Consider the following 17,233-nt stretch of genomic DNA (forward strand, 5'->3'; position numbering starts at 1 on the left):
CCTGTTTATGCCCACCCCCCCTCTCAGGGACACCGCCTCCTAGAAACAGCATATGCTGTCTTGGAATGCTCTAGTAACAGCTTTTCTTTGCAAACAGGACAGGTGTTTGTTACCTTTGAGCCAGATGCCAAATATACAACCTTCTTTGCTTCCTCCACGTGAAGACTCCAGATCTCAGGTTCAGTGGGATCTCTTGAGCCTCTGTCCCAAATGGTGAATTTCTCCTGCCCAGAGAGTAAGTCCCACAGACGCAGCGTGTGGTCCTTTGAGGCAGAGAGGGCAAGCGTCCCCTTGGCAAACACTTTCACATACCTCACCTCTCCTGCAGTAGACCGGGGGGGTGGGAGAATTTGTTAGTTGAAAACATTTTGACTTTCCAACTCCCCAAATGCCTGTTGGTTTGGAAAAGATGATGGATTCGAACAACCAAATTACAAATAAGGGAATGCGGCAAAACTCAATGAAGAGTGCAAGTGGTTGAGATTAAATCAATTGCCCTGATGTGACTATGTAATAAACAGAGATCGTGGCAATTTTAAAAAGCTCAGCGTCATCCTGGGAGTGTTTAAAATCAACAAACATGTAAAAACAAGGTAAGGTTATGGAGAAGATTTTACAGTCATGGAGAGATATTTTCCAAGCAAAACATGAAATTTGGAAGACATAAAGAGGAAACATTGATCAATTGCCTAACATAAAAATGCAAAATTTCAGGAGGACGAAATATAGTTGAAAGCCATATGACAGATCAAGAGAAAATATTTATAATGTATAACAGATGATGGAGACTCTCCTTAATAAGCAAAAAGTTCTTACAGATAAGCAGGGAAAATATAAACAACCCACTCAGAAATTGGACAAAGAGTATAATGCTGTGAACATGCATGAGCTGGGGTAGGGTGGGGTGGAGGGTAGGGGCAGAGAGAGAGGGAGAGAGTCTCAGGCAGGCTCCACACTCAGCATGGAGCCCTATGCAGATCTCAATCCCATGACCCTGAGATCATGGTACCTGAGGTGAAGTCAGGAGTCAGACATTTAATGTACTGAGCCACCCAGACGCTCCTGGCAAAAATTTTACAGATTGATTACTAGACTACTGACAAAGATATTCATACTGTCCTGATGGATGTATAAATTGATGTAAATTTGTAAAGGGTAATTTGGTAACACTGAAAGTTAAAATGTGTAGTCCCTTGGTTTTGTTAATACACTATAGTTATGTAAGATGTTGCCATTCTGGGAAAGTGGATACATGGTAGGGACTTCTACCTGTAGAGAAGTATAGCATAGAGAAGAAGGACTTCTCTGCACTACGTTAGCAACCTCTTGTGAGTCTAGAATTATTTCAAAATAAAATGCTCAGAAAAAGAGGGGACAAGGAAAAATGTGCATACAATTTGACTTAGAAATTCCACTTCTAGACATGCGTCTTGCTGAAATAATGGCACAGGTGTGTAAAGATACAGGATATTGGTTGCAGGGTTGTCTTATAAAAATAAAATCGCAAACAACCTATTTATGAAAAGGGAGTTGTTAAATAATATGGTGTAGGGGCGCCTGGGTGGCTCAGTGGTTAAAGTCTCTGCCTTCGGCTCAGGTCATGATCCCAGGGTCCTGGGATCGAGCCCCACATTGGGTGCTCTGCTCAGCAGGAAGCCTGCTTCCACCTCTCTCTCTCTCTGCCTGCCTCTCTGCCTACTTGTGATCTCAGCCTGTCAAATAAATAAATAAAAGCTTAAATAATATGGTGTATCCTTATAAAGAATGTTATGCAGCCATTAAAAATAATAAGATAGATCTATATATACACTTAACCGTAATAAATTATTACAACAGTCAATACTTACTGGGGGGCTTTCTATGTGCCAAGTGTAGCTATTAGTACTTTACATGCGTTAAACTCCTTTAATATCATAAAGATGTTATGAGGTACTATTATTATCCTGTTGTATAGATATGGAAACAGAGGCACAGCAGCTGAGTACGCAACTTACCCAGAACTACATGATTAATAAGTAGTGAAGCCAGGATTCCAGCCCAGAACCAAGCTCTCAGCCGCTACAAGGTAACATTACAATATATCGTGACAAAAGTGAGTTACAGCCCAGTGTATAAAATAGCACCATCTGCTTTTGACAAAAACATGAGCTTATACAGAGCTATGTCTGCATAAGCCTAGAAAAAAAATTGCTTATGGCATATCACAAACTGTGAGGACTGATCACTTCCATGGAGTCTGATGGATGAGAGAGATCAAAGGGAGTTTTATTTCTTTATGATTCAAATGACAGGAGGAGAGCGGGTAATTTTTATTTGTTGTGATTTGGATATTTTTCAATCCAAAATGTGTATAAATAGCAATGCATTACAAAATATCCCCATACAGGGATGCCTGGGTGGCTCCGTTGGTTAAGCGCCTGCCTTTGGCTCAGGTCATGATCCCAGGGTCCTGGGATCGAGTCCCACTTCTGGCTCCTTGCTCAGCAGGGAGCCTGCTTCTCCCTCTGCCAGCTCTTCCCTCTGCTTGTGCTCTCTCTCTTTCAAATAAATAAATAAAATCTTTTTAAAAATTCCCATACATGGAACACTATGCCACAGTTAAAATGAATTAGAGATATATACATAATGTGGAAAGAGGAAAATATGTAATGTTAACTAAAACAAAAAAAGTTTACACTAGCAAAAGCTTACATGACTTTATAGAAAACCACATATATTTATATATATCCAAACACCCCCAGGGGAAGGGACTAGAACAACAATATGCTGGTAAATGCCTCACAACGGGCTCTCCAAGGAGGTTGGGGAAAGCCCTGATTTGTGACATTGGCCAATTCCCTTGGTGTAAATATTCCCATCCTCGATTGATTTCAAGTCACTAACATGACGTCATAGAATGTAGGGTTGTAAAGAGAAACCAGTAGCAAGCACCCCATTTCCACTGCAAGGGTACAGTAGCCAAGAGCATATGTAAGAATGTGTGGTACAATACTTAGAAAGTGCTGAGTTTTGGGTGCCTGGGTGGCTCAGTTGGTTAAGCAACTGCCTTTGGCTCAGGTCATGATCCTGGAGTCCCAGAATCCAGTCTCTCATCAGGCTCCCTGCCTGACAGGGAGTCTGGTTCTCCTTCTCCCACTCCCCCCTCTCATGCTCTCTCACTGTCATTCTTTACCAAATAAATATATAAAATCTTAAAAAAACAAAGTGGGTAGGCTGTAAAAGAGAAATATCCAGGAGAGAGCAAGTTCATGGAGGACGAGAACCAGAGGATTTGTCTCAGTTATCACAGAGGGGAAGAATGTAAGGACCTGGTGTTAGAATATTAATGCTTTAAAAAAGAAAATAAAGTGCTGAGTTTTGAGGATTTATTACCTTGTTTAAATAGAATTGATTCAGCTGCAAGCTTCTATAATCGACTATTTTATAATGGCTGTGTTTGGGGCTCAGGGGTGGCTCAGTTACTTGTTCAAGCCAGCTCTTGATTTTGGCTCAGGTCATGATCTCAGGGTCTTGGGATCGAGCCCTGTGTTGGGCTCTGCTCTCAGCACAGAGTCAGCTTGCCCCTGTCCTTTCTCTTTGCCCCAGAAAATTTAATCTTTTAAAAACATTTACAAAATAGTGGTTGTGTTTGACAACTGTCTCACTGCGTTCCTGGAAATTTCCCCATCAACTCTTGCAAGCCAGGACGAAAGACCTCCAGGTCACCAGCACGTGATGGGAAATTTTCACTTTCCTTAGTACACATGCCTTTAATGCTCTCTGTTGTGCCAATAAACTGATGACTGAGTTTTCCTAATTACAAAGTTTGATGACTTTTTCAAAAATGAATCAAGGTGCATGGGTACATAAACGGATCCTTGTCTTGAACAGACGGTTCACGCACACACAGATACAAATATTGAATAGACCTAGATGAAAATAGCCATCCCAATGATGATAAAATGAATGGAATCTTATTGGATACTCTATCAGGACCCAACTCACTCCCAGCCCTTGAAAGAAATAAGAAAAAAAAAGAAAAGAGTAAATTGAGAACATCTGATGCCGGCAGCTTTGGGGTTGGGGAGGGGGGGATAGTCTATTACACACATACAGCCTGTTTGGAAAGCAGTAAGATGCCAGTTCTCAAAACCCCTAGAAAAGCTCACATCCTCCAATTTAAGACTCCTACTCGCTGGAAATAGTCATCAGAAGGAAAAAAGGGTTGATGAGAGAAAAAGAGATGCGTCGCGGTGTTCTCCCCAACAGCAGATAACTAGAAATAGCCTAAAATAGCAAAAATTAAAAAGTAAATAAATGGCATAAAATAAATTACCAAAAAATCATGTAATACATTCTGGAACATGATCTGTTGAGCATGAACTATTTTTGCCGCATTTTGACACGATAAATATACCATTTGATGGATCATAGCAGTGTGACTCACCCCAGCCTCAAATTGGAAACCATGTAAAAGTCCTTCAACCGATGCAATCACCTGATAAACACGTTGCTGTCCCTTCCATACAACGGATAGACTCGGCAACGCAGAGGACAGACTACTGCCACATGCAACAGTGAGAGCCAAGCCTTCCACACATCAGGCGGTGGACCAAAGATCACAGAGTGCGCAATTCCATTTGCAAGAACAGTCCAGAAAAGACGAATTCATAGACCCAGGATGCACATCAGCCACGGGGGGGGGGTAGTGTAGATGTATTCCAGAGTGGGCAAGTGATGCAAAGAGAACTCCTTGGGGTAGTGGAAAGTTCTACAATTATGGTGATGATTGTACAACTCTGTAAATCTACCAAAAAAGGTTGCATCCTCCGCTTAAAATGGGAGGAATGGTATGTCAATTACAACTCAATAAAGTTGTTTAAAAAAGATCAATGGAAAGAAAAGAATGTCTATGGCAAAATGTTGGGAAAAAATTATGAAAGAGCGTACATTTTTGGTTCACAATGATGTAATGTTTTTTAACACCTTTACTGAGGGGTGTCATGTGGCTCAGTAAGTTAAGCATCGGCCTTTGGCTCACCTCATGATCCCAGGGTCCTGGGATGGAGCCCCAGATCAGGCTCCCTGCTCAGTGGGGACTCTGCCTCCCCTATGTTGTGCTCTCTTTCTCAAATAAATAAATAAAATCTTAAAAAAATACTTTATTGAGATATAATGCACAAACATAAAATTCACCCATTCCATGGACCATGGTACAATTCATTGGTCTTTGAATGGTCACAGCTGGGCAACCATCACGCCAGTATAAATTTAGAATATTTTCAAAACCTGGCCTTCCCTCCCCTTTCTCTCCTTATCATGTAAACCATTTAAAGGTGTGTAACTCAATAACATAATAATTCACAATGGCGTGCAACCATCACTTCTATCTGATTCTAGAACATTTCCATCACCCCAAAAGGAAACCCCGTCCCCATGAGCAATCACTTCCCATTCCTCCCTCCCCAACTAGCAACTGCTAATCTGTTTTGCGTCTCCCTAGATCTGCCTGTTCTGGACATTTTGTATAAATGAATCATATACATGATGTGGGCTTTTGTGACTGACTGGCTTCTTTCATTTGATACAATGTCTCAAGCTCTGGCTTCATGGCTTCCTTGTTGTTCTGGAAACATGCCAACTTCCTCCCCCCTGTCAGGGCCTTTGCATGGGCTGTTTCCCATTCCTGGGATGCTCTTCCTTTTCCTACCCCTCTGCCCTCTGCCTACCTCTTTCTTTGCACCCTTGGAATCTTGGCTGAAATGTTCCCACTGAAGAAATGCCTTACACCTAACTGTCCTAAGTGGGTCACTTTGGTTACTGTTACTGATGACACCCTGTTGTCCTCACTACAATCTGTAACTATATTTTGCCTTCCCAAATACTTGAGTCTGACTTAGGCCAGAATTAAGGTAAGGCGAGTTAGGCACTCATCTTGGGTGCCAGACTTAAGGAGGTGCCAAATTCCTGAGTTTCTCTTTAGCCTCTGGCTCCCATAAGGTTTGGCACAGCACCATTACTGATCTTGTCTTTAAGACAGCTTGCTATTTAATCGCGGTGGAGTTTTTGCATTAATTCTGATTTTTTAAAACATTGCCTTGAAATATTATTTTTTTGAAAGATTATTTTATTTATTTATCTGAGAGGGAAAGAGTAGGAGTGGGTGGAGAAGGACAGAGGGAGAGTGAGAGGCAGACTCCCCGCTGAGCACAAAGCTAGAGGCGGGGCTCGATCCCAGCACCCCAAGATCACCACCGGAGCAGAAGTGAGATGCTCAACTGACTGAGCCACCCAGGTGCCCTGAAATCTTATTTATCTCGATGACCAAGTTGACAAAACCCACTTCCCAAGCCTCACCTGTGTGTCCAGTTAGAATGTGGATGACCTGCTGTTCCTCCATGTCCCACACGGCGACGATGCCATCCTGGGTGCCAACGACCAGCAGCCTCTCCTCCAGGCTCCACGCCATGGCCGTGATGCCTGCAGCCACACAGAGACAACAGTGACCACATCAGCTCCCAGGTTCGGACACGGGGTCCTCTAATGTTGCCTCTGCTGCACAGATGGGGAAACTGAGGCACAGGTTCAGTCCCTTGTCCAGAGCCACACACCTAGAAAGTGGCAGAGCCAGGATTTTGAAGTCAGCACTGTCGGGGGCCAGATTCAGGGCTCAGTTGTAACATTTATGTTGTTCTTAGGGACCAAACCACACAGAAGTGCCTCGCAAGTTTGGTGGTTCTCACATAGGGGTGATTCTGCTCCTGGGAAATGTCTGGAGCCTGGGGTCACTGGGCAAGTCTGGAGACGTTCTTGGTTGTCACAACCAGGAACCAGGTGCTACTGCCATCCTATGTGTGGAGGCCAGGGGTGCTGCCGACCCACCTCTGCAGCGCATAGGATGCCCCCCCTCCCCCCTGCAGAGGATGACCCAGTCCCAAATGTCAGTAGTGCCTGGTTGAGAAGCCCTGCCCTAGTGGGACAAGACTCAGAAATGGAATTATATTGGCTGAGAACGCGGACTCCTGCTTCTGACTTCTCTTGGAGGTCCACGTGGATGGAAAAATAAAGGCTGGCTGCTCCAAAGGGAAAAAAATCTTTGCCAATAATTTGGGCAAACAACAGCCTGGGGCGCTCTGCTGGGTTCTGACTGAAACAGCGCTGAGGAGAGAGAGGCGCTGATTTACACGGGGGAAAACACTGGCCCGGACCGTTGGAGACCAGATTTGCTGAATGCCCTCGGGTAATTCCTTCCTCTGCTCTGTGCCTCAGTTTCCCCAGATGTGAAATAGTGAGGAGGGAAGTGTGGAAATCAGCGCCGTCCAAGTTTGAGAAGCCCAGATTTTGTTCCTGCCTTATTGGGGCAGGGAGTGAGGACATGGGATCGATCTTTCTTTCTTTCTTTCTTTTTCTATCTCTCCCTCCCTCCCTCCCTCTTCCCTCCCTCCCCTCCCTCCTCCTTCCCTCCCTCCATTCCCTCTTTCCTTCCTTTCTTTTTTTTCTGGTCACTTACAGTGCGACCTTGGAAACATGAACTCAAACTTCTCATTTACAAAAGGGCCAAACTGAAGCCCAGAGTGGGTAGAAACTTCCTCAGCTTCACCACGACTGTGGCTGGTGTGAGAGTCATGGTGGGTCGGAAACACAGAACATCTCCCCACCCAAGGGATGGGAAAAACAAAACTTGACCTGACTGTGACTTCCTATGCCTATGCCATGGTAGAGACCACGACTGTCACTGCACCCTCTCAGATTTGTCCCCTGGAGCCATTCTGTCATGTTTCCTTTTGAAACCAAGCCCACAGCCCACAGGCATTAGCAGAATCCACACTCCCTGGGACCCTGTAATTCCCAGACTCCCTTGCAGCCAGAGAAGGCCGAGTTCTTGCCAATGAACTCGGTTCTTGCCAATATCACTCCAGAGGTGATAAATTCTGCTTCTAGACCGTGCCCTCAAAGGGAAGGGATCTGCCATCCACCTCCCCTTCCCACTGCCCACTGGCTGGAAGGCCATGGTGTGGGTCAGAGCGGGAACAGCCATTCTGAACCAACAAATGGAAGTTTCACATTGAACATGGCAGCAAACAAGATTGAAAGAGTCTGGGTCCTTGACACATTGAAGACTAGGAGTTTTACCTCTGCTTATGCCTGGACTGTTATGTGAGGGGGAAATGAACTGCCGTTTTATTTACATCACTGTTATCCTGTCCTTTGTTGTAGCATTTGAACCTGTAACCCAATAAATATACATTCTTACCCATTAAACTAGATTCGGTCCCAGAACCCTTCTGAACACAGCATTCAAGCAGCTGTCCCTAAATCAATTCCTCCACGCATGGTACTTAGTCTCTTGGAGCTTCTATTTTGGAAGCACTATGCCTTGGGAATGTAGCTTTCCCTACAAGGCTATGTGTGGCACAGAAACAGTCTGAGTTGCAATGACTGACATTTGAGCCAGACGTTAATTGTGTATTTGGTGGCCTTATAATTGATGCACGAGATTATGGGTGGGCAGAGGAAGGGACGGACGAGAGGGGGTGGACTGGTACATGAACGGATAGCTAGACGGCTGGCTGGATAGTTGGGTGAGCGGACGGATGGGTGTGCGTTGAGTAAGATGGAGGAATCAATGAATCAACGGAGAGATGGGGGGGGGCGAGGTGATGAATGGCTGGGCGGGTAGATGGGTGGAGGGGCGAGTGCTTGGAAGATGTCCAGAAGAGGGAAAGGGAAAGATACGTGGCGTGGCGAGAGGCATGGGAAGAAGATGACTAATGGAAATATGGGTGACTGATGGGTGGATGGAAGGAAGGAAGGGTGGATGGATGGATGGATGGAAGCACAGAAGGACAGGCAGGAGGAGGAGGGAAGGAGGGAAGGGAGGAAGGGAGGATGAGTGAATGGGTGACGGATGGATGGATGGATGGATGGATGGAAAGAAGGACAGACAGAAGAAGGAGGGAAGGAAAGAAGGGTGAAGGAAGGAGGGAAGGAAGCAAAACAAACAAATAGAGAGACAAGTCCTCTTGTCTCTGACGTTCTGGTGTCCCGGGGGCGGGATCTACGAGTTCCACCAGCCTCTCAGGGGCCAGTCAGGCATCTGTCCCTACCTTTTGGACTTACTAGCCTGAGCCAGTAAACCACAGAAACTGTAAGATGGACACTCTCTTCTTAGAGGCAGTCAGCACCCTCCTTGCTCTGGGCTCATTTGCAGTATTTACAATACTAATCTACAGTCCCTAGGGGGCAGAGACAGTCAAGTCAGCATGAGACAGCAAGGGCACACCCTGATGGGACCCTGGGGGCCTCCCTACTGACAGAGGGGAGCCCCAGGGAGCAGCCAGAAACAGCTGCCCTCTGCCGCCCTCAGGCACGACGGGCCAGGAAGGATTTTTGCTGTGCTGGGCAGACTCACCCTTGTGGCAGCCTGTGAGGGTTGCCCGGAGGGGTCCTCCTGGGGGCTGGAAGAATCCCCCCAGGGGTATGAGCACAGGGTGGGGGCACACCCGGAACCAGCTCTGGGCCTGTTGGCACAGCTGTCCCACCAGTGCTGGATGTGAGGCGGCGAAGAAATGGAGTCTGGCCAGGAGTTCTGTATACAGGATGCTCCTCTCTGCAACAAAGGGAACTCAGGTTAAGGGGAAGGGTGCTGCTGACCAGTCAAGGTCAAGTCCCCCGCCATCTTCTCCTGCCTCCTTCTCTCCTTTCCAAGGACTCTCATCCCTACTTCAAAAGCACCAGGTGGTTCCTAGCCTCTGGGTCCTCCCCTTCCCCTTTCTCAGGCTAAATATCTCGTTTTTTAGCTCAAGGCTTACTTCTTTAAAGAGCATTCTTCATCCCAGTGCTCTAATCCACTCGCCCAGCTCCCCCGAGCTCATCAGAGCTGCAACTGACATTTCTTTGTTTATTCCCTCCCTATCCTAGATTTTGAGTTTCCCCTGAGAACAGGGATGATATCTGTCTTGTTCATTGTGTTCGTAGTGCCTAGAACATCACAGACACCCAGTAAATTGCAGAGGCCACTTTTCAGTAATGGGCTTAAACAACGGAACGCAGAGCAAGGCAAAAGGGCCCACAGCAACCATGGAGCTGAAGACAGGCCCTCAAAATATCCAGAAGCCCTAGCTGACGGGGGCCGGCTACTGACAAGGAGGCAGAGATACAAAAAAAGGAAAATCTCCTACCTTCCCCATATCTCCTGACCTTCCCCCTGTAAAACAGCCCCTCCCACTGCCTTGGGGCAGACTGCCTCCCCTGTGGGGTGCTACCCACAGCTCCCTTGGGGTGTATTCAATAAACATCCATCTCCTTTGTTCTGGAAACTTCTACCTCCTTTGTCCTGCCTTTTCTGAATTATTTCACTGCTGGACCCTGAGCTGCCAGCTTCCATGGGATCATCATCGCCCCACTTTCCATCTCAAGTTTCTTTACTTAATCCCATCATTTGCAGTATAAGACGAGAGTCACAGGTTCCAGGGACTAGGAAGTGAATATATCTTCGGAATGAGGCAGTGTTTTCTGCCTCCCACAACAGGGGTATCATTATTATGCCAAGTTCGTAAAGGGGGAAATTGAGGCTCAGAGAGGTTAAGCAACTTGTACAAGGTCACACAGCCAGTAAGAGGCAGGAACCTAACCAATCAAGTTTTATTCCAACTCAAATGGACCAGGGACGTGGAAGGCAGGCAGTTCATTTTCCTTGTTCTAACTGTGGGGTTTGGGGCAATGGTGATGATGCCCTGTGCCTTGGTTCGCTGGTGGATGATGTGAGGCAAGGTCAGGACCAGGAGTGAGTGCCCCAATCACCATAGCTGCAAAATTTAAGGTGGCACCACCAAACTCAACCATCCATCCAGATAAACACTATTTTAATGGCAATATTTTAACAAATCAAAATTAATGCTCCCCAACCCATGATGAACAAAAATACCAGCCTTTAAAGCAAAAATAGGGTCAAAAACAGCACCACATTGAATCATCCTGGAGCCTGAGGCAATAAGAGAAATCAGGTGGGCTTTGAGGACCAGGCTCAAGGTCCTGGAATGTACTAAAACTCAAGGTTGGCCAACTGCACCCTCTGGTGGTGACATTCATTCCTACACCTCATTCTGGGCAAGCCACAGGGTGTCAATCAAGGATGGTTGAAAAGAACATGCTGTGCTGTGGGCTTTTAAATCTTCCCTCAAACTGGGCAGTTGTTCCCAAGGCTATTCTCCTGGTAAATCACTCCTTGTGAGGCTTACAACCAGTGAGCATGAATACACAAGAAAGGCCACGTTGACGGGCACCAGCATCTTCCCTGGGATGTCCTTTAGTTACAATCCTATATTTTGCAGATGATGGAAGCTGAGACTCCATGCAAAAGTGGCTCATCCAACAACAACAGCAACAACATAAACAAAAACAAAACAACAACAACAACAATAAAAGAAATGGCTCGTGCAAGGCTGTTCAGATCAACAATAGTGATGCTCTCACGTGACAGAAATAGGAGGCTTAGAAGGCAGTGTGGGGACAGGCTCTGCAAGAACTGACTTGCATATCTTTCCTCGTAGCTCTAGGTAGAAAGGTTGACCAGCATCCCCATTTTGCAGATGGAAAGACTGAGGGCAGTGAGGTCAGGAATGGGGTTGGAGAGCAAGGGACTTACAAGGTGACACCACCAGCAAGTAGCAAAGTCCAGATTTGAATCAGCCCAGTGGGGCTCAAATCTGAGTTCTTGGCCAGGACCGGTCTGTGTGGTAGGGCTGGCAATTTGGCAGGGAGCAAGTGGATGATAATGTCCCCATCCTCACAGAGCTCAGCGTCCGGTGGGGCCCTCAGGTGATACAAAAGACAACAGGCAGAAGTAACAATTTGAGAGCTAAGACAGACGGGAAAAGGGTACGTTGCTGGAGAACACAGGGACTGGGGAACCAGAGGGGGTTCCTGGTTCAGTGGTAGCTAGACAGGCTTCTCCGAGGAGGAGCTTTCGGTTAAGCTTCAAGAGAGCCCCAGAAGGGATATAGGGATTTAAACACCTTCGTAAAACTCCTTATAAAACCCTCAAATGAAAACCAGGTGGGAATTGTACAATAAAAACCACTCTGGGGGAACCTGGGTGGCTGAGTTGATTACGTGACTACCTTTGCTCAGGTCCTGGGATAGATCTCTGGGTCCTGAGATAGAGCCCTGCGTTGGCCTCCCTGCTAAGTGGGGAGTCTGCTTCTCCCTCTCCCTGTGCTCTCCCACCTCCGGCTGTGCTCTCTCCCACTCTTGCTCTCAAATAAATAAATAAAATCATAAAAAAAAAAGGTATCCTGGCCACCTCATACTCACTGGATGACTATTATTATTATTTATTTTTTTAATTAGAAAATCAGGACACCTGGACGGCTCAGCATCTGACTCTTGGTTTCGACTCAGGTTGTGATGTCAGAGTCGTGAGATCAAGCTCTGCATAGGCTTCCATGGTCAGGGTGGGGGTCTATGAGATTCTTTCTCCCCCTTTGCTCCTCCCCCTGCTCTCTCTCTCTCAGATAAATTTTTAAAAGTCTAAGAAAAAAAATCAGAAAATTAAAAGTATTGGTGAGGATGCAGAGAAATTGGAACCCTTGGGCTCTGCTGGTGGGAATAGGAAATGGGGCAGCCACCGCAGAAAATGGTAGGGTGATTCCTCGGAAAAAAAAGAACAAATAAATATACATAGAATTAGCATTTGATCTAGCAATTGCATTTCTGGGCATATATACCAAAGAATTGAAAGCAAGATCTTGAAAAGATATTTGTATACCCATGTTCACAGTGGCGATATTCCCAATGGGCAGAAGGTAGAAACTGCCCAAGTGTCCATCAAGGGATGAATGGATACACAAAAAAATGTGGTCCATCCATGTAACACAATGCTCTTCAGCTTCACAAATAAAGGGAATACAACAAGGATGTACCTTGAGGACATCATGGTGAGTGAAAGAAGCCAGTCCCAGAAGGGCAGACATTGTGGGTCCCCTGATATGAGGTCCCTATGGTGGTCGGATTCATAGAGACAGAAAATTGGAATGGTGGGCGCCAGGGACTGGGGATGGGGGTGGGGAGTTGGTGTTTCATGGGGACAGAGTCTTGACGGTTTGGGAAGACGGAAGATCTCTGGGCCAGGGTGCGGGCGGGGGACGGTGGTGATGTTTGCACAACATGGGGCATGTGCTTAATACCACTGAGCTCTACACTTAAAAATGATTACGTTGCTAAATGTGACGTTCTGTGTATTTTACCACAATTAAAAGATGAAGATAAAGACAGACCAACAAAACACAGTCCTGGGCAAAGCATCAGAGATTCTTCAAGTTCTAGGGCAGAAGGTGGGCCAAGCCCAGCCCGATGGCTGGCCCCTATTTGCAATGGATGGAATGGCAGGAAACACTGACTTTGAACCCCAAAGAAGCAAAATGTTTTCTTCTGGAGCAAATCTGCCCCCTTCCTTCTCTTGAATGGACTCATGTTAAAAAAAAATCATGTTCAATTATTATGATTGTATTTTGAATATTATCAATTAAAAAAAGTCACGGGAACGTGTTTTCTCTTGTTCTATTAAGTACTGACATAATTTCCTCGATTTTTGCCTGAGATTTTCCTATCTGGGCCTTTCTAGAAAAAGGTGCCATGCCAGGGAAGGGGATGGACACACTTTGGTAGTGCTCATTCCAAAGCTATCCCAGGTTCATTTCAAAAATCTAGATACCCTGCATGTGTAGAGATCAAAGATGTGCAGGTTGATGAAAATTCAGCTGGGGGCTCAGTGAGAAGAATGGACTTCTAGAAGTCAGTGCAGCCCACCCCCTCTGGCCAAGCCAACTCACCCATGCCTCGGAGCTCCACAGCCGGGCGGCACAGCTGGAGAGCATCCCGGACCAGGCTGACCTCGGGACAGTCCAGGTGAGGGCCATACAGGTCAAAGTCCTCCAACAGGCCCTCAATGCCCCCAGAGATGCCCCGGCAGGAAATCCAGTTCATGTTGCCTGTTTCGGGGAAAGGGGGCATTATGCGGAGGCACATGCCTCCCTCTGGTTCACACTGGAAGGCGGGCTCTCACCTGTCCATTTCTCTGGGGGTTCTCAGGCTCTGCACTGCCGAAGTTATCAGCACCCCTGCCCTCCACCCATCCGATGCCTGTAGCGCCTCCTCAGGCATGATAAGCAACAACAGGAGCATTGCCAAGAGTCCCCAGGGTGCGGACTCACCCTGAGTTGAGAATCTCAGGGAGAGGCAGATTGATAGCTAGACAGAAAAATGGAAAGACAGAGGGACAGATGGATGGGTACATAGGTAATGATAGATGGATAGATACAAATATAAATATGATATGATGATAGATATGATAGACAGACAGACAGGGTCTCATTCTAAGACCACATTTCTCACCTCTGTACTATCAACTAGCACTAGATGCCAAAAAGCGCCCCTGCTCCTCCAGCTGTGACAACCAAAATGTCCCCAGACATCGCCAAAAGTCCCCTGCTGTTGGGAGTGGGGCACAGAATGACCCCTGGAGAGAACCACTATCTTAGGAGGGGCCAAGGATTCTGACTTTTTCCCTTTACCCTTTCCCAGGCTCCTGGAGGGGGGAGCACAGCGGAGGGCTGGGACCCGCTCGCTGTGGTCCGCAATGGGTAGGAGCCTTACCCAGAACCTCCTGTTTCAGCTCCTCAATGCGGCCTGAGTGGACCAGGTGATGGGGCAACTCCTTCAGCTTCCGCAGATTTGCCACCGTGTCTGAGAACCACAGGGGCTGAGGGGCTACCTGCAGGGGAGAAGGGGGCTGGCAGCCAGGCCGCAGTGGTGCAAGCTCACTCATGCACTCCGGAGACATAGGCCAAGCTGGCACATGCAGGGGACACTGGAGGGGATGGGGACACAATTCCAGACAGAAATGACTCATGCCCACCCCTGGCAGGGCCAGGGAAGAAGGAAGATCTTGGGACTCAGGGAATCCGAGGGGCATCGGAGCTGGGTCTCAGAGTTTAAATGGGAGTCTGTCTGGGGAACCAACTTGGAAAACAATGGTATTCCTGGGCAAGGGAATGGCATGTGCAAAGGTCCAGGGGCAGGAGATGCCAGGAGTTCAGGGCAGTTCTGTATGCTCCGGAATGTTGTGATTCTTCCCTACTCTGGAATACTGGGGGTGGGCGGGCACAGGCCTCATCAGCTGCTCCCCATGCACCCCCATTATGCTCAGATGCTGAGGGGACATCCTGCTTTCTGGGGGAAGGAAAGGGAAGAAGGTCAGGAGCATTTTGGGTGGAAAAGAAGGGAAGAGCCAGGTAGTCCTTGCCAGGCAGCCTTGGTCTTGCCTGCACAGCAAGGTGGGGCCTGCAGGTAAAGAGCAGAGGTCCCAGACAGACACCTCACCTTACGGTCCAGGTTCAAGGGCTTCCCCACCAGTGGCAGAGTGATGAGTTTCTTGGTGCCCAGGCTCCAGGCTCCTGAGAAGAAGTCAGCCAACACTCCGTGCCTCTTGGCTCTCTCCGGCCTGGACAGGTAGCGCTCTTGGACCACCTCGGCCAGCTGCCTGCAGAGAGGGGACATGGGCTCATGGGCCTGGGGGACGGGGTGAGCTCAGAGGGGGCCACCAGCCTTCCAAGAAGCTGTTCCCAAATGGAGGTCCCTCCTAAGCCACCTGACGGGTGTTCTCTGGCGCCAGTGACCACCTTTCCTACTTGTTACCTAATATTCATCTATAAATTGGCCCATCTTTCTTTCTTCCCCTTAAATACATTTAGTTTAAAAAGGAACATTTGGGTTCTTCATTAAGTCAAACTTAAAATAAGGTAGTATAAGACCCAACAACTTTACTCCTGGGTGTAGACCCCCAAAAATTAAAAAACAAAAGCAAAGCAGGTGTTCAAATGAAAATTTGTGCTCACGTTTTCTTGCAGCACTGACCACAAGCCCGAGGAACGACCCAAGAGTCCGTCAATGACTCTCCCTCAATGGATAAACAAACATAATGAGGCCCATCTGTGCACTGGGATATTACTCAGCCACGGAAAGGAATGAAGCCCCGATTCATGCTAGAACAGGGATGAACCCTGGAAGCTTTATGCTGAGGAAAGCAGCCGGACGCTAATGGCCACATGCTGTGTGGTTCCATCTATATGAAACGTCTAAAATAAGCAAATCCACAAAGACAGAGAGCGGATTCATGGGTGCCAGACAGGGGCTGTGGGCAGAGAGGTGGGGGGGGGCGGGGAGTGACTACTGATGATGAACAGGGGTAAAAGAAGGATCTGGAAAAAGGAGGAGCCCCGACGAGTGAACCCTCACTCCCAGAAGCCCAGAGGGCCCTTCCACCACGTCGGACCCACCTGTGGGCGATGGCCAGGAGCGTGAAGCCGTCCACGGGCCGACGGGTCAAGCAGTGACCCAAGTCCCGGCGGAGCCTTACCCACATCAAGGGTGGGAAACGCAACAGCTCCTTGCTGGGCGGGGTCCAGTCCTGGTACACCGCCTGCAGGACCTCGTCATCCAGGGACAGGACGTCCTTCAGCTCTGCCTCTGAGAGCCCATGCCTGTGGGGAGGAGGGGTGGGCACTGGGACACACTGCGTCTCCTGAGGTCGGAGGGCGCAGACACCCAGGGACGGGGAGACGTGGCCAACCGCACAGCATCCTGCCCGTCCCCAAAGGGTCCGCCCTGAGGGTCGGCATTCAGACCCAGTTACAGCCATGCCCATCGAGTTCGCCCTTCCTGCTCTTTCCTTCCACGCACACACCGGCAGAGCCGTGAATCAGCCTCTCCCCAGCCTCACCTGAGTCAGGCAGCTCAGGGAAGGAGACAGGAAGTAACTTAGAAAAATAGTGCAGATGCCAACTGTGCCCACCCCAGCCTCACCCGTGTTTCCAGGCCCCAGAAAGGACAGAGCGAGAGAAGGGAAGCAGCCCTAAAGGGGAGGGGTGATGACGTTTTGGTGCTAGATCGCAAGGGACTTCTTAAAACCTAAGAGCATCAGACTTGAAATACTGGATTTGCCTGCAGCTTTCATCCAGATGGACCGCAATCAGAGCACCCTTCGGAGCAGGGGAGGGAGGGAGGCTGGCTTCTGTGGGCAACCTGTGTATGGTGTTCAACTCTGACATGGACGGGAATCTTCATTTTGATCGGAAGACCCGCCACCTACATTTAGAACATCTGCCCTCACTGCTTTCTAGTGTATAACATGGTGGGTGCCCCCCCAAGGGCTCTTCTGTGACATCAGTCATCTTGGACGATCCCAGCTAGAATA

The 17,233-nt window shown here is 47.9% G+C and overlaps 1 protein-coding gene across 1 annotated transcript in view; it reads right to left on the reverse strand.

Annotated features, from left to right (window-relative positions):
- NWD1 (NACHT and WD repeat domain containing 1) overlaps positions 1-17,233 on the reverse strand; it is a 59,052-nt gene that overhangs the window by 20,608 nt on the left and 21,211 nt on the right. The window contains exons 6-12 of the mRNA XM_044253991.1: positions 16,317-16,520; positions 15,361-15,520; positions 14,635-14,752; positions 13,812-13,970; positions 9,392-9,589; positions 6,337-6,459; positions 114-322 (exon numbers count right to left, since the gene is read on the reverse strand). Coding sequence (XP_044109926.1) covers positions 114-322; positions 6,337-6,459; positions 9,392-9,589; positions 13,812-13,970; positions 14,635-14,752; positions 15,361-15,520; positions 16,317-16,520 — 1,171 coding nt within the window. The remainder of the gene's footprint in view (positions 1-113; positions 323-6,336; positions 6,460-9,391; positions 9,590-13,811; positions 13,971-14,634; positions 14,753-15,360; positions 15,521-16,316; positions 16,521-17,233) is intronic.

This window comes from Neovison vison, chromosome 6 (genome assembly GCF_020171115.1).
Source record: "Neovison vison isolate M4711 chromosome 6, ASM_NN_V1, whole genome shotgun sequence".
NCBI lineage: Eukaryota > Metazoa > Chordata > Mammalia > Carnivora > Mustelidae > Neogale > Neogale vison.